This window comes from Macaca thibetana, chromosome 15 (assembly GCF_024542745.1).
Source record: "Macaca thibetana thibetana isolate TM-01 chromosome 15, ASM2454274v1, whole genome shotgun sequence".
NCBI lineage: Eukaryota > Metazoa > Chordata > Mammalia > Primates > Cercopithecidae > Macaca > Macaca thibetana.
The window spans coordinates 22,827,125-22,851,957 of NC_065592.1; the positions used below are offsets into that span (position 1 = coordinate 22,827,125).

Below are 24,833 nucleotides of genomic sequence, written 5' to 3' on the forward strand. Positions count from 1 at the left end.
TACATGCTATGTCTTATTTCATCTTCATATTGAACCTTCAAGTAGACAGACCATACTTTTTCTCTTTTATATTTGTGGATAAGGACATTAAAGTGGATTTGGAGATTTTACTTGGACCTCTCTGACTCTAAACTCAAGTTATTTTTGCTGCAGAGAATTCTAAAAGAAAAGAAGACAGAGAAAGTCAAATAGTAAAGAACATAGACACAGAGAGTGAGAAAGAAAAAACAGAAGCAGAGACCAAAGAGAGAAACCGAGGCTGTGACAAAAACGCAAACTTGAGAAACAGAAAGAGAGACAGAGATGAAGAGAAAGAGAGAAAACATAAAGCAGAAGCAGGGCAGGGGGCCAGGCACAGTGTCTCATGCCTGTAATCCCAGCACTTTGGGAGGCCGAGGCAGGTAGATCACCTGAGGTCAGGAGTTTGAGACTAACCTAGCCAACATGGCAAAACCCTGTCTCTACTAAAGTTACAAAAATTAGCTGAGCCTGGTGGTGGGTGCCTATAATCCCAGCTACTTGGGAGGCTGAGGCAGGAGAATTGCTTGAACCCAGGAGGTGGAGGTTACAGTGAGCCAAGATTACACAATTGCATTCCAACCTGGGCGACAAAAGCAAAACTTGGTTTAAAAAAAAAAAAAAAAAAAAAAAAAAAAAAAAAAAACCATGAATATAATCAGAAATTAGATTAGCAAAGTGAAAATTAGCTGGGTTCAGCTGAATGTACACATTATGTAAAACGGTATAATATTCTAGATGGAAGGGACTGGAAATGGCAATCCTCTTGTTTGCTGGGGAAGCTAGCTGTGACCCTGACCATCTGCCTGCAATTGAGGCTGAGGTCACTCTGAGAAAGGAACCCCTCAGAAAGAGCACGCAATCCACCTTCTCTTTTTTTTTCTCAAATTCCTAACTAGAGAAAAGCAAAGGTCCCAGTTCTCTCTGACCCCTTCTGGCTCTCTAGACTGACTGCCTTGTTTGATGCCATGGGCAGGACACACAGGTATGGCCCATTGCACTCAAAGTGCACTCCGGAAAATCATTAGTATTTTTGCTCTAATTGTATTAATGGAATTTAATTTTAAATTCCCAAAGATAGCTGCTGCTTGGAAAAAAAAAATATCAATGAATCTCTTCTGTGGAGTGAAGAACCCTTTTGCAAAATGAATAATTACCCTTGGCTTAATTTATTTTGTGTATTTCACTTTGCTGTTTCAGGTTTTGTTCAGGCGGGGAATTGAATTATTAATCATCATGTGTTCTGAACGGTTTAAGCATATATTTTATCCTCATGGCATTCTCATAAATAAGGGAGAACAGAGCTGTGTTCCCCATCTTTTAGGTCAAAATGATGAAACTCAGAGAGATGAGATGGCTTGAGTAAGACCACCCAGCAACTTGCAGGAAAAAAGAGTTCTAGGATCCCATGAAGTGGGCAACCACGTAGCATGATTTCATCTGCATTCCTTTAAGCTCCTATAGAAGTATGGTAGATGGCCAAGTAGGGTCACAAAGGGAATTTTGATGAGACACCGGGTTGTGCTGAATTCATTCATCTTACATGGTATAGTTGCGGTGGGGGGCTGTGACTTCAGAGTCAAGCAGGTCAGGGTTCTAATCTTGACCCTGTTGCTTTCTTGCTAGATGAACTGAGGTCAAGTCATTGAACACTGTTGGGCTTCAGTTTCCTCCTGTGTAAAATCAGGATATAAGCACCTGCTTCACAGGGTGGTTAGGTGGCTTAAAGGCAAAATGGTGGATCAAAAGTGATCATGATTAACAAACTTCATGAGCATCTCTTAGTATCTGCCTTTTTCTAAGTGATAACTAAGAGGTCTGGAATAAGAGCCATGGTCAGGAAAGAACATTAAAGCCACCAGCTCCCTAATAATAGTCACAGCAATAGCAGGTGATACTTATGGAGCCCATTTTTTGTGTTGCTCAATGAGAAGGGCTGGCATGATTAACTTAGAAATAAGGAAGCTAAGTCTTGAGTGGAGGCAGGAAGTTTTACAAAGTCACTGAGCTATTGATTGGCAAATGCATAGCTCTACTTCCATTCTGACTCCAGTGCCTGTCTTCTCTGCTTTTAAACTTGTCTCTTGCCACCCTAACAGCTGAATTCCGCATCTGGGAATGACTAGAGAAGTTCCCCCTCATCCACCATTTCACTTTCTACAGTATCTGTTACCCACAGTCAACTGCGGTCTGAAAATATTAAATGGAAAATACCAGAAATAAACAATTTATAACTTTTATATTGGGCTGCATTCTGAGTAGTGTGATGAAATCTCACACCGTTTTGCTCCATCCCACCAGGATATGAATCATTCCCTTGTCCATAGTATCCACGCTGTATATGCTAATTGCCAGTCAGTCACTTAGTAGCCATCTCAGTTATCAGATCTGTCAAGGTGTCACAGTGCGTATGTTTGGATAATCCTTATTTTACTTAATTATGGCCCCAATTGCAAGACTAGTGATATCAGCGGATTGTTATACTTGTTCTATTTTATTTTTATTTATTGTTCTTAATCTCTTGTGCCTAATTTATAAATTAAATGTTATAGATATGTACATATAGGACAAAAACATAGTAAATATGGGTTCATTAATCTGTTCTCACACTGCTATAAAGAACTACCTGAGACTGGGCAATTTATGAAGAAAAGAGCTTTAATTGACTCACAGTTCCACAGGCTGTACAGGAAGCATGGCTGGTAGGCCTCAGAAAACTTACAATTATGGCAGAAGGTGAAGGGGAATTAGGCACAATCTTCACATGGCAGATCAGGAGGGAGAGAGAGTGTGAGGGGGCCCAGTGGAAAGAGTTGCCCTGGTTGAGAACCTAGAGCAGAGACCCTCATGGGACCTGGCTGGCAGCCTCTCAGCAGCCTGGCCACCCCACCTGGGTTGCACACATGAGCTGAGCCAACACCAGTCAGTCCCCATGTAGCCTTGACTAAGGCTACATGCTTTTAACCAACCAGATCTCGTAAGAACTTACTCGCTATCATGAGAACAGCAAGGGGGAAGTCCGTCTCCATAATCCAGTCACCTCCCTCCAGGTCATTCCCCCAGCACTGGGGATTACAACTCAACATGAGATTCAGTTGGGGACACAGAGCCAAACCATATCAATAGGGTTCAGTACTATCCACAGTTTCAGGCGTCCACTGGGTGGGTTGGAACTCATCTTGTACATAAGGGGGCACAACTGTATTTTTGCAGAGGGGATGTGGCAGTTACCAGGGACTGCTTCTTCATACCTGCAGAACCAGGGCAGGATTCCTCAGTGCACATTAAGCCTTCTGTCTGTGCCTGCAATGTACCCCACTGATCCAGCAAAGCAAAAGGGCCCACCATTTTCCATGCACACTGTGGCCTGCCTTCGTCCCTGTTGTTTTCTCTGTAAAACTCTTAATTCCCCTGGAAAGGGAGTCAATGCAGTCTGGGGACAGCAGCACCATCTCTGGAGCGGCACAGTTGCTGGATGGATTCCAGTTCTGGCTCTGGGCACACTTGACTTTGTGACCTTCAGCAAGCAGGGTACTACCCCTCTGGGCCTCTATCCCCTCGTCTGCAAGATGGGGTTAGTAATAGAGCCTACCTCGTAGGTTTGTTGGAAGGATCATGTGAGTTAATCTAAACAAAGAACTTCCCACACTGCCTGGCAGGTAGTTATCCCTGTGGGTTTCCTCTTATTATTACTCTTACCCTCCCTTTTCATTGATAAGCCCCCATCCTGGGCAGAGCTCAACAATCCTCTCTTGGGCTCCTATACCTTTTTGCGCACACTCCTCTTTTAGCCTGAATCACACCTTGTGCAGTGATGTACTTTCCTCCAAGTCTTCCTACGCCAATGCCAGCTGTTTGAAGGTAGGAAAATAGGATGGATTCATCTCTCTGCCTCCATCTCCCCTGTGCCAGGTATAGAGGAATTATCCAGAGAAGGGTAGCTGGTCCGCAGCAGTAAGATCTGGAACAGAGATGAATCGGGTCGGGAGGAGAAAAGGAGGAACTAACACAGCAGAAAGCCTGGAAGGGCAGCTGCAGCCCAGAGGGGCAAGGGCACCAAATCAAGGAGGAAACGTGACTGCAGGGGGCTGGGGGGGAAAGCAGCCTGGACAACAGCACAGCAAGGACAGCAGTGCTGGCAGCAATCACGATAACGACACTACAACATAGCAAGTGCTGCCTACACGTCTGGCAGTGCAGTAACTGTTTTTAATACATTGTCTGCAATCCTTGTGACAATTTTTAAAATTGGGTTTAAGATGCCCATTTTCTGATGAAGCCCAGAGCTGCAGTGATTGATGCAGGCCACAGAGGATCCAGCTTCCAGTGGCCTTGGTTGCCAGGCCGACGCCTTTCCCTTACCAGGCTGTGTCCCTTTGCTCTCCATGCCTTCCCAGTGCATCTGAGAAGCTTAGAGGTTGCAGGGCTCTGGGGTACAGTGAGGGTGGGGAGAAGCCAGCCTCTCACCAGCAGGCTCAGCTCTGTGCATGCATGTTAAGCATCCTGTGTTCATAAACTGAAGCCAGATCCTTCTGGATTGTTGGAAATATCTGCTCTGTGTCCATTCCAGGCTATTAGTGAGATTTCTTCACCCCACTCCATCCTTAATCAGCCGTGATTTTGCAGGAAGCTCTCTGCCACATGTTTTTCTCCTAGACACTAATACTATATAATCGTGTGTGTGGTGCACTCAGAGGTGGAAGAGGCTAGAAAGAAAGGGAATGGGGCCAGTGGAAAAGGTTGCCCTGGCTGAGAACCTGGAGTGGGGGCCCTCATGGGGCCTGGCTGGCAGCCTCTCAGCAGCCTGACCACCCCGTATGGGCTGCCGACACAAGCTGAGCCAACACCAATTAGCCCCCATGTAGCCTTGATTAAGGACTCTAATCTCTATCAGACCTGATCATCAGCCTGTGCCACCAGAACCTTTCAGCCTCTGATTATTTTTTCTTTGTGCTCTCAGAGGCATGCTGATGAATGACAATGAGGGGCCAGCAGCTACAATGCAGAGTCCACATTTGTGTTAGTGCTTTGGAAAGAGCAAGGTTTGAAGGTCTCACACCAGCAGTATAAGGAAGAAAGGGACATCAGAGACACCCATGTGAGGTTGCTCAGATGTCAAGACCAGCCTCCTCACTATACAGATAGAGAAACTGAGCCCCAGGGAGGGAGGGAACTGCCTCAGGTCACACAACACATTTGGCTGAGTAGACTTATAAAGAATCTGCCTCATTTCATAAAGCTTCTAATTATATCCTCTTGTTATTTCACTCGAATCATGTTCTTTGCCTACCAAGCCTCCATTTCCCCAAGCCCCCAAACTTATCCTGCTTCCTGAATCACAAGAGAGATGCTGATTTCAAGAAACAAGACCAGAATATATTAGAAGAAGAATCAAGGGCTAGAATTTGAACAAGATTTGGAAAAGTGGGATATCCAAATACTACCTACTCATTTTACAGATGGGAAGGCTGAGGTCCAGAAAGGTAGAATGATTTGCAGAGGATTCAGGGCTGTAAAATGTATCCCCTGATGACATTACTTATACTCAACACTGCCCAAATTATCTCATTCTTTTACTAAATAATTGTTTGCCACTTAATTTTCCCTTTTCTCCTCTCCCTCTTACTTTCGTCTGTCCTTCATTGACTTTGTCTCTCTCTAGGGCTCAGTCTTTGCTTGAGTGGGATCTCTGAGTGGTACCCATGGGTAGAACCAAGGCAGACCTGCTGAAAGAAGCTTCAAAGGGTCTGAAGGTTGGTCTCAAGAGACCCTGCTCTTACCAATAGACTCAGAAAAAATTGGAGCATAAAAGCCACAGGGAGGTAGAGTTATTGATAAGGTTGGAAAAATTGGCTGGGGCCAATGATGAAAGACTTTGAATGCTAGACTGGTATATATGACCTCTACCCTGAAGGCAACTGAAAACCACTGAGAGTTTTTTGGGAAGGCCATGGGTACAGATAACTGTTCTTTGAAAAGATAACTGGCCAACAGTCAGATTGGATGTAGGGACACGGAAAATAGGTTCATAGCACATGGACAATGCTGAGGGCCTGAACTAGGCCAGTGACAGAGAAGAGAGATGGGAATAAATGGGTCTGGATAACACCAAAGAGGTAGAGTCAGTGGGATTCAGATATCGTTCAGATGCTGAGGGTACAAAATAGGGCCCAGTTAGAAGTTTTTCTGAAGTTTTTAATCAAGAAATAAAGCGGTACCATTACTCATAGAGATGTGGACATCTAGGTTTAAAGTACATCAGAAACTTTTGCCAAAATAATGCTGCATATCAATCACATTTTATTGTCAACAACTATAAGTAAGCATCTTTTTCTCCTTTGTCACACATCTGGATGGACTGATCTAGCCAGCACTCAGCTGCCCTTGGCTCTAAGCTGAGGATGAATCCAGATCTGTTCCTTCACGGACCAGCCACAGCCTGGAGGTGTTCTTTCTCATGGCAAGAGGCAGGAGTGCAAAACACAAAGCCTATCCACATAAATACATTTGAAACCTTGATTATTTAAGTCCTGGATGTCATCATCCCATTGACCAAAGCAAGTCATATGCCAAGCCTGAAGACAAAGGGCAGGAAAGAAAATGTACTCTTCCCACAATTAACTATGGCAAAGAAGCAAATGCATAATTAAGTACTGCAGAGAAATGACCCTCAGTCTCTCACACGTGATCACTGTCAAAGGCAGCTGTCCTTGTTATTGTCCTTGTGGTTATATTTATTGTTGTGATGTTTATGGTGGTATAAGCGAGCATGAGCTTTGGAGACCTGGCCCTATGACCTAGGGCAGGTGACTAGTCGAGTCTCAGCTTCAGTTTCCTCATTTTACAAGGAGGGCATCAGTACCTTCCTCCTTGTACTAGTCATGGCTGTGACATGCAATGACACATGTCAAATGTCACATACCATTTTTAGCACAAAGCAGACCCTCATAATGTTATGCCCAACCCATGCTTTGCCCACTACGTGCCTGGCCTTGAGTTGAGTTACAGAGATACAGAGGTGAAGAGGCCCAAGGTGGCCCACTTGGAGTCAGAATGGGGAAGGGTGCCATGTTTATTGCTCTGAGGGCCCAGAGAGATGCCTTTTCAAACCACAGTGACAAGAAGAGTAAATAAGAAAGTGAACAGCAGGCAGCGTCCCTGGCCGGTGGTGATAAGTGATGACTGAGTTAGAAGCAAGTGAAAATGGAATCATAACAGAATGACAGGGTTTGGGGAGGGGAGTCAGACAGCCAGGATGGCTTATGAAGGAGGCTTTGCACTCTCATGGGCAAGCCATGAGCTCCTCTGTGCTGCTGGGATGGAGGAGGCAGCAGCCTCTAGCTTATGCCTTGTCCGTACCCATACCTCCTTCAGCAGGGCCTGCCATGGACACAGGTAACATGTCTTCGTAGCTCTGGAAACCCAGGAACACCTTTGGGGATTATCTCATTCAAACTGCCCTCAACTTCTGCAACATAGTTAGATCTCATTTCACAAAATATTTAAAAATTAGCTGGGAATGATGGCACGTGCCTATAGTCCTATCTACTTGAGAGGCTGAGGCAGGAGGATCTCCTGAGCCCAAAAGCTCAAGGCTGCAGTGAGCCATGATTGCACCACTGAACTCCAATTTGGGCAAGAGAGCAACACCCTGTCTCTAAAACAATAATAATAATAATTTAAAAAAAAAACACCCCAAATTACAGATAAAGAAACTGTGGTCTTTTGGGTTTTGCGAAGGGCACACCTTGGATTTTTGACCATCCTTCATTCTAAGCACCTTTCCTTTCCACTAAAACAGCATAGTGGATGGGCCCCTCCTACCCAAGAACAATAATTGTATGGACTCAAACAGCCGTTGTGTTCTTAGCAAGAAGAAATGTGCCAAAGACCGTGCTGAGGATTTTTCAAATACAGCACTTGATCCTTTCCACAGGTATATGATACCAGCTCCAGTACAGATCAAGGAGACAGGTTCAGGGAGAGAAGATGCAATGTATCAGGTTCTTACAAACTTGAAGTGGCAGGCAGATCCAGGATTTGAATGCAGTACATGATGATTTCATGGCCCACCCACACTCTGAACCATTTCACCAGCCTACTGGCCTTATGTGATTAACAAGAAGGCACTGTCCTGTTTGGAAGAGCCTCACAGGAGATGAACACAGATGGTTCATGATCAAGGCGTTCTGTTGTTTTTACCCAAGAGTTTCTGGACTGAGAATGCATACAACATAGAAAGAGACCTCAACCAATGGCAGCCAGGAGACATGAAGAGTAAATCTTTTAAAATCAACGCAACTCATCTACTGCTGATAACACAGTTCTGGTAACTAGCCAGATAGAAAACCATCTAACTGAATTCCCTTATGAGAACCAATATAACGAAGAGAGTGAATTCTTTTTTTAGGTCTCCATTATTAACAACACATAAATGTATGTCTTTAATGCACTTACGGGCATTTCAAATTCATTTTACTGTTTAAATAATACCCGTTTGTAAATGCTCTCATTTTTAGAAAACTTGGTAATATCAAAAAAACCTTTTGTACAACATAATTGCTACAAAAGGCTTCAGAATGCATTGAACTATTGATACCACCAATGAAGCAAAAGGACACTGAAGTGGCGGCCAAGAGCCCTGGGTTTTCATCCCGGCTGGCCCAGAGGCTAGGCCAGTGATTTGGACAAACTCCTTTACTCTCTTAGCTTGAGTTTCTTCTTCTGAATAATGAAACTGGGAAAGTTTGAACTAGCTGGTCTTGAAGGGTCTTTTCTACTCTGATGTGAAATAAAATTCTATTTTGGACCTTTCATCAGCACTTGTGTTTGCACTCTTTGTTTCCTTGGCAAATACCTATCTTGGATGTAGAAAGTTTCTTCCAGTCCTCAGCAGAGTCATCATTATTCTAAATGAACTCAGCCTGAATTCATGATAATCATGATATATGTATGAATTCGCTAATTCATTCATTCATTCATTCATTCATTCATTCAGTAAATGACTTGCCAACCCTTTATCATGCACTATACTAATTATTAGAATACAGGATGATTAAGAAAATGTTTTTGCCATCAAGAAATTCCCAGCTTAGTGGGGGAACAGGCAAGTAAAAATTATTGCCCTGTTCCATTGGCATAGGCATTACTATTGTGAAATATATCCCTTTATCTATTTAGCATTTATTTACTGAATCCCTACTCTGCACCAGGCAATGCAGGAGGTGCTGAGATGCAGTAGTGAGCAAGGAAGGTACTAAAGTTATAGGGATAGGGAGTGTGGGAGTTCACAGTCAGCCCGGTTACATGTATCCCTGGAGAACTGTTCTTTGATGGCCTTGCTGCTCTGGGTGTGCAGAAGCAGAGTTGAAGAAAGGACTCACCCAGGGAAGAGGTTAATTACCCTCAGCTCTGGCTGTCAGAGGCTTTGCATCTGACAAGAAGGAAATGCCTGGTTGCAAATAGTGGAGATTTAGCTGAGCCAGCAAAATAGGAAACAGGAGTCAATACAGCCAATACCTATTGCATTGATGGAGATCTTGCTAGAGACCCAGGCTGCTGCTAAGAATTGTTGCAGCTGAAACTAAAACAAACAGTATCCAGAAAGCAGAGGTTAGGGATTTGGAAAGGCAATGCAAACAGCTGACTCTTGGTGCTCAGAACTGATGTGTGATCTACTCCAACCTTCCGTTTTACAGAAGGAGAAACTGAGGCCCCAAAAGGAGGTAATTTGTGTCTCTACATGTCTAATATGTAAGGAGTTAGGGGTGATAGTTTTGTCTAAATGTAAATATATATCAGAACCCAGTGGCCAGCTTGGAATTAAAGGGAAGGAAACACTTTTTTTAAATTCAACTTTTATTTATATAGGGGGTACATTTACGGGTTTGTTACATTCATATGTTGCACCCATGTAGTGTGCATAGTACCCAGAAACTCACTTCTTCACCATCGACTAGTTGTCACCTGAGCCACTAGCTTTATTCTTTACTATTTCAATTTGTTCTTACATCAGCTCTAGGAAATGGACATTGCTATCATCCCTATTCTGTAAATGAGAAAGCTGAAACCAAAAAGGTGACTAAGGCCACACAACTAGGGAGAGAGCAAGAGGATGGGACCGTGTCCACCAGCTGCTAGCACTCAGGGGCTTTTCCGTCTGCCTACTTTCTGTTCTCCAGGCAGCCTCATGGGGGTCTCCAGGGTGAATGCCTCTTAATTGCAAAATATGTATTTGTTGTATAATGAGCATCAGTAACTAATGATCCATTGTGAGTCAGGGAAAACTTGCCTAGTAAGCACACAAGGAGGAAAGAAAAACATAGCAGCACCCTTTTTCTGAATAAATTTCTCAATCTCACCAGTATTTCCAAAACCGAGAGAAAGAGGAAAGAAGTGAACTGTGCTATCTCCTGCAGGTCACTGCAGGAGAGACAGGGACCTCAGCCTTTGCCCTTTCCATAAAGAAGAGGGATCCTCCTTGCTGGCCCCTCCTCGCCCACCCCAGCCTGACTTCCTACTCCTTTGCCAGAGGTAACCATTTTACCTCTGCCATTATGAATCATGAGGCCTGTGGCTTGTGGCAGATCATAAATCAGTCCAGGGAGTCTCGAGGACAAATCCCAGGACTTTTAATCTTTAATATTAGACGTGTTTAAAGTGGTGAATATTTCATGAAGGGACTGTTGCATTTTAACACATCATTAGTGACTCCTGCCCCTCCCCCCTTTGGTAAATTATTTTCGTCCACATTGAAGGCTCTTAGCCTTTTCTTTCCATTCCCCTTGCCTCTGGCAACAATCAGTTCATTAGGCAGCAATACTTACAGCACTTCCACTTGGTGGAAGACCCTAGGCGTGACGTTGCAGGGGAGGAGTACAGAAACCATTTTTACCTGTGAGCAAACCTTCCTTATTTTCCAGGTAAGCAGATAAGAGGAAAAGGACCTGTCTTCTGACTCTCCTTGTGTCTTTCAACAACCTCATTCTGCATATTTTGAATACTATCTCTGACCCATTCTTCACTCCATACTCTGTCTTACTACCATTTTTTGTTCAGGCAGCATTCATGAAGTGCAGGCTATTTGTCAATAGGTGCTGGGAATACAAAGATTAAGCAGCAGTGTCATCTATAAAACAAGTTACAGTGTTTTTAAACACTCAGAATGCTTCATAGAAGGTCAAATATATAACATTTACAGTTCTTCAGAGAGAACAGTAATTTTACTTGATGAATACATACATTTCAAAATCCAGAGTTAAGGGTGATAGTTGTAGAACCCGTGTTACCCTAGTATTCTATTTACTACAATGTTGTGTTTTAGTTGTATAAAGTTGAGAAAATCCTGATTCACAAAATATGTAGTTGCAAATAGCATGAGCTTGTTGGCACCTTGACTCATCCTCAGTGTCCTTTTAGATGAAACAAAGATGACAGGAGATTATTTTTTTTTCCCCTGAAGCCTGGATAAAATAAGTTTATCTGGCAACTGATACTTTCTTCAGTATCCTAAATTCTGGCATGTGATATCTGAGTGTTTATTCTTGTTTTTGTATTTTTAAAAATTTAAAAATAAAACCTTTAAGAAAAAGTAAAACATAAAATTTGCATAGTCCCAAAATCTCTGTGAAGTAATACATTTCCATGGACATGATTTGAAAACTTTTGGGTCCTATCTATCAGGATCACTGTAGGATCCAAGGGTGACAGGTTTATCTGTGTGTGTGTGTGTGTGTGTGTGTGTCTGTGAGAGAGAGACATACAGAGAGAGAGAGAAAATATGATTACAAGAAGATGAGAAAGAAGACAAGGCAACCTCATTAGCCTGGAAGTTTACCAGAGCCATAACAGATAGTTGATTATTCATTCAACTCATATTGTTAAGCACCAACCCTATTCCAGGCAGTAGGCAAAGCCAGGGCGATTCCTACCAGCATTTCCCAAGAGGTTTTCCATAGAATTATAATCCTGTGAGTCATTCCACCAACAAGGCTTCCAAAGGAAAATAAGTTGGTGAAAATCGTGTATGTATCACCCTGATGGAGAATCACACTACACTGGCTTTAAGGAATGGGGTAGTATTACTCAAACACAGTTTTAAATAGAATCTATTTTTGGTAAACCATCTTTAAGCATCCCACAAATACACCTTAGAGAAAAAAGCAGTAACTCATTAAATCAAAAAATGTTTCTAGGCTAGGCACGGTGGCTCACACCTATAATCCCAGCACTTTGGGAGGCTGAGGTGGGCAGATCACTTGAGTTCAGGAGTTCGAGACTAGCCTGGCTAACATGATGAAACCCCATCTCTACCTAAAATACAAAAATTAGCTGGGCACGGTGATTCATGCCTGTAATCCCAGTTACTTGGGAAGCTGAGACAGGAGAATCACTTGAACCTGGGAGGAGGAGGTTTCAGTGAGCTAAGATCATGCCACTGCACTCCAGTCTGGGCGATGGAGTGAGACTCTCAGTCTCAAAAAAAGAGAAAAAGAAATTCTATACCTTAAGTATACAGTAGAGAATAAATGACAACAGCTGGGAGTAGGACAGAGAGATTCTGAAATCACTTCTAGGATTCTGGACTCCGAAGATATGCTAGGAAATGGGACATATGCTGGCCACTTGAAATGAACTTGGCCAATGAGAGAATGTACTTAAGGTAGTGTGTAATGCTAGCAAGCATTCATGCAACCAAGCATAAGCCATGGCCTGAAAAAAAATAATGGATGGATGGATGGATTCATGAACGAATGGATGGAAGGGAAGGAAATGAAAAAGAATGGCAAGAGAGAGGGAGAGGAGAAAAGAGGACAAGAGAAGAGATGGCAGCAGAGGGAAGGGGAGGAGGGGAAAAACAATTTTAAAATGAAAAACAACCCAAAATAAAACCAGGAGACTACAGACAGGATTTTTCTGAAGGGGGAAATCAAAGGTTTCTTGGAGATGGTGGCATTTAGTTTGGGATTTATGGAAAGTGAAGACCTCTTCATTCAGATGGAGATAACTCAGTTTTCTGATTATGCCTCTAGAGTAAATGCACTTTATCGTAATTTTAATATTTGAAAGGACGACCTCCATTTGTAGCCACCTGATCACTTCCTGTTTCCCTGTCTTAAGTTGTGAGCTCCTTCAGCGGCTGGATTACAACTTTGACCTCTGTATCTCCACTGCTGAGCTGAGCGCCTGTCCAAGTGTGACCAGGACTTGTTGAAGGAATAAATGAGTGAATGAACAAAGGAGTAAACTCTGTTAACCACAGTGGTCAATGGACCAGATTGCCCTCTTTCCATGTGCCTTTTCTAAAACTAAGCAGCTCACTTCATATAAGTCTTAGGAAAACAGGCAAACCGGAGAAAAGCCTATTTGGGGAGACTCTACTTCACAATAATTGTTTTTCTTTTCACTTACAGGAGAGTGCAGCTGCTATGAAGGCTATGCCCCTGACCCTGTTCACAGACACCTGTGTGTGCGCAGTGACTGGGGACAGAGTGAAGGGTGAGTGACAAAGGGCTTTAGGTCCAGGACAGTGCAGGACCAAGTTTTACCTCCTCTGTTGTGTTACCAGAGGCCCCAGGCATCTCCACAAAGAAGACTGTTTCTCTGCAGCAGTAATGTTCCTGCAAAACCCAATGGGAAGTAGTGTTCCTGCAAAACCCATGGAATCACATTTTAGTATTAAAGGTACATGATTGATGAATATTCTAGAGAACAAAGGCTGACATTTAAGTCACCCACGCAAACAAAGTAGTCAGTGAACACTTTCTTAAGTGGACTGACAAAGAAAAAGAATAACATTTTCAAACAGACTCCTGAATGGACATGTACACTTTATGAAAGTGCTGAATCCTTCTGTAAATTGGAGACATTCTTTTATAATATAAATAGTCTTGCCCAATAATTACTTCTGCAGAATGTGGTTGTTTGTAAAGCTGCTCTAGAGCAGTGGCCACGCGCGAATCCTACCTGCCTCTGACTAATGTCATCTCCTCTCCCCTCTCCTTCTTCCCGTAGACCTTGGCCCTACACGACACTTGAGAGGGGCTATGATCTGGTGACAGGGGAGCAAGCCCCTGAAAAGATTCTCAGGTGAGTTGGCTTTCTTGTTTGGGCATAATTCTGGGAAATGGAGAAAGGACTGATAGGAAGATGTGGTCATGCATCCTTAGACTATTGAGCCTGTGCTCTTCTGAGCTGCACTGAGTACAAAACAACCCTCCCTGGCACTAATGTACCATCATGGCCCAGGTTGCTATGGGAATCTAATTCCCATTTGTCTGGCAGCTAGACTTATAGACTCAGATACTTGAACTGGAGGAGACATTACTGATTATTAAGTCCAGTGGTTTAAAAATACTCTGTAACCATAGAACCTCTTCCCACCACCTCCACAAAATCTTGTGTAAAACTTCAATACACATGTAGATAAAGACATACAGCAAATTAAGTGGCAGAACTGGAAATCAGATTTTAGTTCAAACTGATTCAAAGTCCGTGCTCTTAACCTTTGTGCCAGACTGTCCCTGCTGACATAGCAGTCGCTTGTGGAACTCCTGCTGTATGTCAGGACTGCTGGAAAATCAGAGCGGCAATGGTCCCTATCCTCACGGAGTCCACTAGTAAATCAGGAAAAGGAACTTAGTAACACAAAGCAATTCATGAGCTAAATGTTTAACAGATTTGAGAAATGATCATCCAGTTCTGGAGAAAGTTGGCCGACATCATTCCTTAAATAATGCAGGGGACATGGGTGGAGAATTAGGAAATTGCCCTAGAAGGGATGGGAACAGGGGCCCCTTTTGTCTGTTTGCTCTCTGCTTCCCAGGGAGTTCCCCAATGGAAACTCTTACATTGCAGGTCTACTTTCAGCTTGGGCCAAGGCCTCTGGCTTCCTGTCAGCAAAAGCTTTGTGGTTCCGCCGGTGGAGCTGTCCATCAACCCCCTGGCCAGCTGCAAGACCGATGTGCTCGTCACGGAAGACCCTGCAGACGTCAGGTAGGGAATCGTCTCCAGTTCTCTGCACAAGTACTTCTTAAAACCTTGGAAGTCCCCCTGTTGGAGTACCACAGGAACTCCTAAGGAGTGTTCTTGCTGTTTAGTTGACGTAAAGAACACTGTCAAATATTCCGTGCTCCTGAACTCTTAGATGTGACCTCCATCACTGTGTCTCAATGCCTTACGTTTCAACACTATTGCTTTCCTTTTAGATTTATATTAAATATAAGAGAGGCTGATGCATTATCTAGCTCATCACAGGATCATTAATGATCTTATCTTTACTTAACAGTATGTTGGAGAGTCACAAAGGCAACAGTTTAGAAAATGGGATGCTTTCTGTTGTAGTCCATGGGATGTACTTTGGGCTAATTTATGAATTTTAAATGTTCAGGCTAAAGGCCAGGCGTGGTGGCTCACACCTGTAATCTCAGCACTTTGGGAGGCCGACGCAGGTGGATCACCTGAGGTCAGGAGTTCTAGACCAGCCTGGCCAACTTGGTGAAACCTGGTCTCTACTAAAAATACAAAAATTAGCCTGATGTGATGGTGCGTGCCTATAATCCCAGCTACTTGGGAGGATGAGGCTGGAAAATCGCTTGAACCCGGGAGGCGGAGGTTGCAGTGAGCTGAGATCGAGCCACTGCACTCCAGCCTGGGGAACAGAGTGAGATTCCGTCTCAAAAAAAAAAAAAAAAAAAAAAAAAAAGTCCAGGCTAAATCTTTTGTTCTTAACTTATAAAAGCATGGAGACTACATTTCACTTTACATTATCCTGCAGCTTGTAGCTAACTTCATTATAGACTTACTCTACTGCGTACTAATTAGATGCTTACATATCATTCTGCCCCATTATGGTGCACTTCTCAAGGTCAAGGAAAATAACTTATTTAGCTTTTTAATCCCTAGCCCCTAGTACATATTGGACATCTATTAAATGTTTATTGATTTAATTAAGTCTGTGGTCTTAGATCTGATCTTAGCACTGTTCCGGAGCTTTCTAGTGGAGGGCTTATTTCTCTCAATTTGATTAGGGGAAGCATTCTAGAAATTCTGATGTTACCAAGAATAGAGTAGTTTTACTTCTAAGACTGACTTGTACACAGCTTATTGGCTCGTGAACTAGAACTATATCATGGCCCCCCCAACTACCAGTGACTGTTTTTCAACAGCTCCATAGTTGCCTTGGGTCATTCTAAATCACGATGCTATCAGTATTTCTATGGCATCTTGACAGAAAGCTCCTAGAACCCAACTCTCTTACTTTACAATGTTTTTACTCTCACCTTGTCAGCTTTCACTGGGAGGGATGAACTTATCATGCTTTTTTAGGCTATTAGCATTTCCCAAAAGAGGATGTTTTAAAAAGAATAGGTTTATAAAAAGATGGCACTTAGGGTATGAAATAGCGATTACTAGGAACTAAAATAGCTTCACATACACATTCACCTACTGATTCATTGATATTTACCATTGTTTTCATCTTTGATAGAATTAAAGTATATGAGGTTTTAGTAAAGCATGTGCTAAGGTTTCTCTGCATTACATATTTTAAAGATAAAGCAAGGACCATCTGGTTTAAAAGACTATTCTTAAAGAGACACAGTTACTTTGTTAGAAATCAGCTGAAAAGAAAGTCTTGACTAGCTTTCCTCAGAGTTCTGTCCTGTTGACATTGCATCCATGATTTCAGTGGAGATTCAGATGATACAGCTCTCAGGCTGGCTGATGGGAACGCATACTCTGGAGCTGGATAGGGCTGCTTTAGAATTCCATCTCTACCAAGTGTGAACTGTGTCATCACGGTGGCCAAGTTTAATTCTCTATGTTTTCGTTTATTTGTCTGCAAAATGGGGATAATAACAGTGCCTTCCTCACAGAAGGTAATAATAATAATCATAGTTCATATCTATTGATCATTTTCTAAGTGCCGAGTACTTCAATAGTATTATCACATTCTTACATCAGTTCCATGAGGTGGTGCTCATTTTTCAGATTCCAAAATAAATAAACAAACCTGAGGCATAGAGGTAATGCCTTCACTAGTAAGAGATGAAGCCACATTTCAATCCCTGATCTGCAATAGGGGATAAAAGATTGCAATCATCACCATTTGAGAGAATCTGCACTATGTAGATTCAGTTTTCCAAGCTGCACTAATAAACCTTGTCTGACATGACATTGCCCAGGCAAGCATATCATGGGCGTTTAGAGAATTAACAAGTTCCAGTCAGATGATATGTTAGAAATTTAATAAATAATAGATCATAATTATAGATAGCCAATAATACTGCCCTGGAATCACAACAGAGAGATTAGAGGAAAGACTATGCGGAAAAGCAGAGTTAAAGGAAAACGGAAGGTAAGCATTACAGTAGGATCGGAAAGGAAAGCTTGAACGTGCATTGCAAGTTGATTCTTTGATTTTTAATCTGTGATAAATTCTTGGACAATTATGAGATCTCACACTACAGTAGGCAGAACAACTTAGTAGTTAAATGTACAGACTGTGACTTACCAAGGCAGCTACATTTAAAATAACTAATGATAACAAATGTTAGGAAGGATATGGAACAACTGTGGCTTTCATATTTTTATAGTGAGAATATAAATAAGTATGACCACTATGTAAACCTGTGGAGTGGTATCTACTAAAGTTGGAGGTATATATCTCCTATATCTCCTATAGCCCATCAGCTTCACCCATAAGGGTATGTATAACAGAAATATGGAAATGTGTACCACAAGTAGGACTTACAAAAATACGAATAGAAGCACTCATTTGTACTGCTAGAAAGCTAGAAAAAAAAATACAAATACTCATCAGCGAAAAATTAGATAAATAAATTATGGAATAATAACACAATAGAATATCTTTAAGAATGAATATGAAATAACACAGTAACCATACATAGCACCTTGGATGAATCTAACAAATATAATACAGAATTTTGGAAACCAAACACAAAATAATATTAATATGTTTATATAAAAACAAAAAAACTAGTTTTACTAATTAGTAGAAAACTAATTTATGATGTTAGAAGAAAGGATAGAGATTACTTCTGGGCGATGGAGAGGGTGGTGACATGGGGAACTATGAGTGGGCTTATGTGATGCTGATAATGTTTGATTGATTGTTATGGCTGGTGGTTACATGAGTGTTTTAACTCTGTGAAAATTCACTGAGCTTCACACTTTTCTCTGTGTATTCTATATTTTGATTAAACATAAAGTTTATTGTCCAAGGGCATAGGCTATGGAACTCAAGCAAATTGCCTGAGTGCAAATCTTAGCTCCATCACTTGCTTACTGCAGGAGCTTTTCTGGAGCTGTGTTTTCTCCTTGAGAATAATGGAAATAAAAATCTCATAGCATATATGGAGTGATGAAGATTAAGTGATATATTACATGTAAAGCGGTGAGTTTGCTATGTGGTGAACTCTTTAGAAACGTTAGTTATCATGCTCCTTATTGTAACATAGTGACTTTTGTTCTCTTTATCTTTTCATTACTTTCTCATGTTTTTGCTGAAAGGCTACATACAACCTATGGTGCATCTTAAAATCAATAGTTGCTCAGTATTGAGGATTCATATTAACCACTTTGTCATGGGCTTTGGGGGAGACTTAAATGAGTCTATAAATTCCAGTTCAGTATGCTAGGTCTGTGGCTTTATGTACATGGACATGGTTATAGAATGAATGAAGAGTCACATGTGTGGTAAACATAGAGTGCCCTAGGGGACTGGAAAGGATTGGAAAAGAAAGATGTATCTGATTGAGGGAATTAGGCAAATATTTTCAAGAGAGAGAACCTTGCCAATTAATCAAGAACTGTGGCTAAGCTTTGGCTTTGTGCAATCTAGGTGAGGGGGAAGGCTTTCAAGTGTGAGAGGTTGAAGGGCAAGAGAAAACTCTCCCCTGGACAGCTCCCATTCTCCAGCCTATCCTAGCAGGAAGCTGCTGGGAATGAGATTTTTAGCATTTGAGACACTAATGATGCCAGCTACAAAGGTGGAAGAGCGAATCTCTAGCTGAATTGCATACAGATATATTTTAATTCTGAAAAATCTTAGCTGGACCCCTCCTGTGTACCAGATACTGTGCCAGGTACCATAGGAATACAGAGATGAATACAGTCCGCCTCTGCTTTCAGGAGTTTCATGACATAGCAAGGAGCATGAAACAAGAGACCAACTTGAGAGATGGAATAAAAGATGCTTGTGGAGGGAGAAGCATGACAAACAACACTTATTACTGCATACCGGGCCTTCTTCACAATTTCACCTGGAGCAGATTCTTCTTATAAGAGAAATATGAGAATAGCTATTATAGTTGGAATAATAATCACCCACAAAGCCCAGTTTTGGAGCCCCTCAGTCATTTTTCTGTGATCTCAAGTCAATGAAAATGAAATGGTGAAATACTGTTAATTCCTGAACAATGTTGAAAGAATAATGGGATATCAGAGTGCAAGCTGGCATGGCTCACTTGGTGACAGTTTTCACATTGACTTAGTTCTGAATAGAATTAGGAATATCTCCTTGCTCTTTTGGCCTTTCAATTCCAAGTACTGAGAATTTACTGAACACCTACCATATTTTAAACTAAGTAATAGAGATATAAAAATAAGACAAAGATTTCAGGGCATTAAATGAGTCAAAATTGCAAACAAAAAATGTCATACTTTGTGACAGTTGAAGAAGATAGAGGGAAAGTTCAAGGCAGAGAAAAGACACAAAATCAGAGGTGGTCAAACCCACCTGGAGGTTGAAAGAAAGGACTTACAGCTTCTATGCCAAATTTTGAAGTATTAGCAGGAAGTCACTAGCTCACTGGTTTTCAAAGTGTATTCCCTGGACCAGTAGCATTAGTATGACCTAGAAATGTATTAGAAATGTAAATTCTCATATCTAGTGTAGTCTGACAATGATCCCCAAAGGTATCATCAGATCCTAACTCCTAGAACTTATAAATATTATGTTGTTTGGAAAAAGGGTCTTTGCAGATGTTACACCGCATCTTATCATAGGTTGATTATTCTGAATTATCTGGACAGGTCTGAAACACCATAATGAGTGCCCTTAGAAGAAAGAAGCACAGTGAGATGTGACATGCACAGTGGAGAGGCAGTTTGAAGATGGAGTTAGAGACCGAGTGAGGCAACCATAAGCCACAGAATGCCAGCTTCCGCCAGAAGCTGAAAGAGGCAAAGAAAAGATTGTTCCCCAGATGCTCCAGAGGGAGGACCACCTTGCTGACACCTTGATTTTTGCCCAGGCATACTGATTTCAGATTTCTGGTTGTTTGAAGCCGCCCCAGTTTGTGGTGATTTGTTGCAGCAGCCACAGAATCTATGTAATAATACACCTGCTAAATTAGGTATTTTGGAGGTGGGCCCAGAATTCTGGTTGAAGAAATCCTCAGGTGATTCTAACGCTCACTAAAGGTTGAGTACAAATGCACTTGATATCAAAACAAGGAATGAACCACCTGGCTTAAGTAGAAAACAAAAGATATGAGGGCTTGAAAAGTCCAGAGTGCCAATGGCTTTTGGCATAGTAAGGTTTTTATGTTCCCAAATGTTGGGACTCACTATTCCTGTTTCTTTTTGTCCTTCATCTCTGTGTTTCTCTGGTACATTCTGTTTTTCTGTTTTTCTTTTTCAGGCACACTGTTACTGACCTCTCCAGGCTTACAACCACAATTAAGCATTGCCAAAGTAATGAGATGCCCCCTTTCCCAGTGGTTTATGCAGAAGTCCTGGTACTGAGGAACAGCAATAATCGCACATCCTTGCTTAGGTGGCACTGTTCCAAGTGCTTTACTGGAATAAGTTCATTTAATCTTCACTCATTATTAGCTCCATTTAATGCATGGGGAAACTGAGGCACAGAGAGCATTATGTACCTTGCCCAAGGTCACACAGCCAGTAAGTAATAGAACCAGGTTTTGAATCATGAGAGTCTGATTCTTGAGTCCATGTTCCTCATCTCTAAGCTATGATGCCTCTCTTTGGCCTATTTTGGGATCTTTGCCAATATCCCACATCAATCTCTCAAGAGACAAAGCGCTCCAAGTAGCCAGACCTGGGTCACCAACTTTCCCTTGAAACCACGGTTGAATGAGGGGCACCTTAACCACCTGGTAGGATAGTTCCCCAGTGAAAAAGCAGGACAGGTAGAAAATAGATGTTGAATAAGAAAAACTCAGAGATGTTTTATACATGGGCAAGGCCCAGGGCCTTGAACTGGCAAAGTGTGGCATGCCTAAGAAGGAACTTTTTTTTTTTTTTTTTTGGAGACACAGTCTTACTCTGTCACCCAGGCTGGAGTGCAGTGGTGCCATCTCAGCTCACTGCAACCTCCACTTCCCAAGCTCGAGCTATTCTCCTGCCTCACCCTCCACAGTAGCTGAGATTACAGCATGCACCACCACGCCTGGCTCATTGTTGTACTTTTAGTAGAGATGGGGTTTCACCATCTTCGCCAGGCTGGTTTCAAACTCCTGACCTCAAGTGATCTTCCCACCTCGGCCTTCCAAAGTGCTGGGATTCCAGGTGTGAGCCACCACACCTGGCCAGGAGGAACTTCCATTTCAGTTTGGCTGCAGTGTAGTGCCAATGGATGCATGGCAGTTGATGATGGGAGAGAAGGACAGCAGACAGAACATGCATGCTCTTTTCTCTCCTCTTCTCTCTCTTTTTTCAGCTGTTAACCACCTGGACTAGCAGAGTCAGCAATGACTCTAGGGGTACTTGAGGGTAGTGTATTCACTCACTGCTCTAGGGTCCCCAGCAGATGTTCCTGTGTGACTGCTCCAGATACTGGAATCTGGCTTGGGACTAGGCAGCACCCCTAGTCAGATATAGTGCATGCTGGAAACATGGGCCATGTATCTCCAGGTGCAATCCTCAACAAATGCATACCAGGTACTTCTCTGTGTAATGAACATTGTGCTAGGCTCTAGAAGTAGAAAAACCAGAAAGAGGAGTAGTAGGAAAGAGTGTAGAATTAACTTGAGCCAAGTTTGTTCACCTCTTTGAGCCTCAATGTCAGAATCAGGAAGATGGAGATTAGTGTGTTTTTCTCATACAGTGGTTATTAGGATGACATAATGTGTATAGTATTGCTAGTACAGTATATTACATGTAACTGGTGTTCAATGAATGAGAAGTTTTAGAAGTAGTAGGAATTGTAGAATTATGGTACAGTTAAGGAAGCAACCATATGATGCAGTGTGGTCAGTGATTAAAAGATGTAGTTCATGGTACAGAGCAGTATAAAGAAGGGATGTGTGCCTCCTTTCTCTGGATTACATTGTGCATCGATGGCAAGGGCATTGATGGCAGAAGGGAGGGTCGGGGCACAGGACACATGGAGTAGGCAGGAGTCAGGGCTAGTCACTCGATGCATTGCATGGGGGCACTTGGCTTGCGAAGGATCCAGGCGGCAGAGTCTAGGGGGAAGGTCCTTGATACCGGTCTTACATCATTTGATATTCAAGATATCTCTCTCCTGTTGGAAGGGAGCGAAATTGACTTCTTGCCTTTGCAGCTCTGCAAGCTTTCATTAATGAGTGTGTGTGTGTATATGTGTGCATGTGTGTGCATGCATTGTAGGCAACCTAGAAGTGTGCTTTCCTTTTCAGTAGGCATGTTGATAGAGGGGTGGCTTCTTCAGGTAGAATCTCAAGTCCATCATGCTTCCTCTAAACTTTTCCTTTTCTCACGGATTACTCACACAAATGTTCCTTTCCCAAAGGGCAACAGAACTTTAATAGGGAACCCACTTACCTGCTTGAAACACAGAAGAGGTATTGGGCAAAGTGAATAGCATGGACACTGGAGCCAAACTGCTTAGGCTCAAATCCCAGCTCCACCACTGACTAGCTGACCTTGGGGTAAGGTAAATTCTGAACCTCAGTTTCCTATCTCAAAGATAACACACCCTCTATCTTTGAATGTTTTTTTGAGAATGGAATGAGATAACACATTTATCCTTTTAGCCCCATAGTCATTAATAATAATGACTAACATTTATTGATCACTTGCTTGATGTCAATGTCTAAGTGCTCTACATGTTTTCATTCTGACTCCTCACGACAACTCAATGATGTAGTTATTGTTACTTACAGATGAAGAAACTGAGGCACAAAGATGTTAAGTCATTCGGCCGGGCGCGGTGGCTCACGCCTGTAATCCCAGCACTTTGGGAGGCCGAGGCAGGTGGATCACAAGGTCAGGAGTTCAAGACCAGCCTGGCCAAGATGGTGAAACCCCGTCTCTACTAAAAATACAAAAAAATTAGCCGGGCGTGGTGGCAAAATACAAAAAAATTAGCCGGGCGTGGTGGCGTGCACCTGTAATCCCAGCTACTCTGGAGGCTGAGGCAGAGAATTGCTTAAACCTGGAGGGGTGGAGGTTGCAGTGAGCCGAGATCTCGCCACTGCACTCCAGCCTGGGCAACAGAGCGAGGCTCCATCTCAAAAAAAAAAAAAAAAAAAAAAAAAAAAAAAAAAAAAGATGTTAAGTCATTCATGCAAGGTCACATGGGTAGTATGTGGCAGAATCAGGACTTCAACTCAGGATGTTTTGTGAGTGCTCAGTAAATGCTGGCTGTTGCGGAAGAAAGGGCATTCTCTGTAAGATGGAGGAATAGGTTCATTGGACTTTATATCTTACTCTTTGTTGAGCATTTGGTCTATTAAGTGTGTGTGTTTTTTATGCAAGCAGGAGGTGAAATATTAAATGGGGAAGGGGAAAGACTGTGGGTAACTCACAGCTAGGTTCATGGAATATGGGCATTAGCATTTTCCTGGTACCTCCACATCGCTCCTTTTTTTTTTTTTTTTTTTAGAGAAAATGAAGCCCCTCTGAGAAACATTACTATAAAGGCCCCCACGCTTCCTCGCAGGTGGATCTACCCTATGCCCTCCACTCTTTCCAGCCCCACTGCCTGTCATTCAGCCAGTGAGCCTAGAGACATACATATTTTTCCCCATTTTAGTTTAGCAATCATAATAAAAGTGAAGTCTATTAGGATGAATTTCTGCCCAGGCTCGGTAAATCTCTTCAAACATTGTTCAGCACCAAATTTCTGTAAGTCTTCGCCACTGGGGAGACTGTAGCACGCACCAACTGTCAGCTCAGATAGAGGGCTCAAGACAGCCTCTGCTAAGTGAAACTCAAATGGAGACTTTGGAATATAAATATTGAAGTGACCCAGGCTGGATAAAGGGGAACCAGTTAGCTAAGCTTCTATCTTACATGCAGGAGACGCTAAATTATTAAAACTGTAATAAATGTAATAATAAATATTTGATGTTGAATTATAGAAAGCTTTGCAGATACAGTGAAACTGAGAAACGAGTTGTTATATCTGCATTAGAAGTTAAACACTTTTAAAAGGGGACTTCTGATGTTGAGACGAGTCTGCAGATCTTTAGATTAAAGAGAGAGACACCTGAAAGTATGATTTTTGGCACGTATACTGGGCTGGGGGTCAGGATACCTGGGTTTGAAGCCTGACCCCAAGCTGGAGACAGCGATCAGTAGCATTTTTGGTCAGAGGCCTCCCGCTCAGCTTCCTGTAAGTGATCCTTACAGCCATCTTCTGATATTGAAGCTATTTTTATCTCCCATTTCACAGATGAGGAAGCTGACATTATAAGGCTTTAGGCAGCACAGATGGTAAAGGGATGGATTGGAATTTGAACATAGACTTCTGACCTGAAGACCGCATCCATCCACCCATTCATCATTCCACGGCACCTCCCTCACTTCCTGCATGGAAGCCTTTTCTGCTCTGTATTCATCAG

General features: G+C 42.4%; 1 protein-coding gene across 4 annotated transcripts in view; it reads left to right on the forward strand.

Moving 5' to 3' along the window:
- Positions 1 to 24,833, forward strand: part of ASTN2 (astrotactin 2) — a 988,433-nt gene that overhangs the window by 433,029 nt on the left and 530,571 nt on the right. For 3 of the 4 annotated variants that reach the window (XM_050759610.1, XM_050759612.1, XM_050759613.1), the window contains 3 exons: positions 13,431 to 13,515; positions 14,032 to 14,106; positions 14,875 to 15,012. In XM_050759610.1, the coding sequence (XP_050615567.1) occupies positions 13,431 to 13,515; positions 14,032 to 14,106; positions 14,875 to 15,012 (298 nt within the window). The remainder of the gene's footprint in view (positions 1 to 13,430; positions 13,516 to 14,031; positions 14,107 to 14,874; positions 15,013 to 24,833) is intronic. The other variant, XM_050759611.1, reaches the window with a different exon arrangement.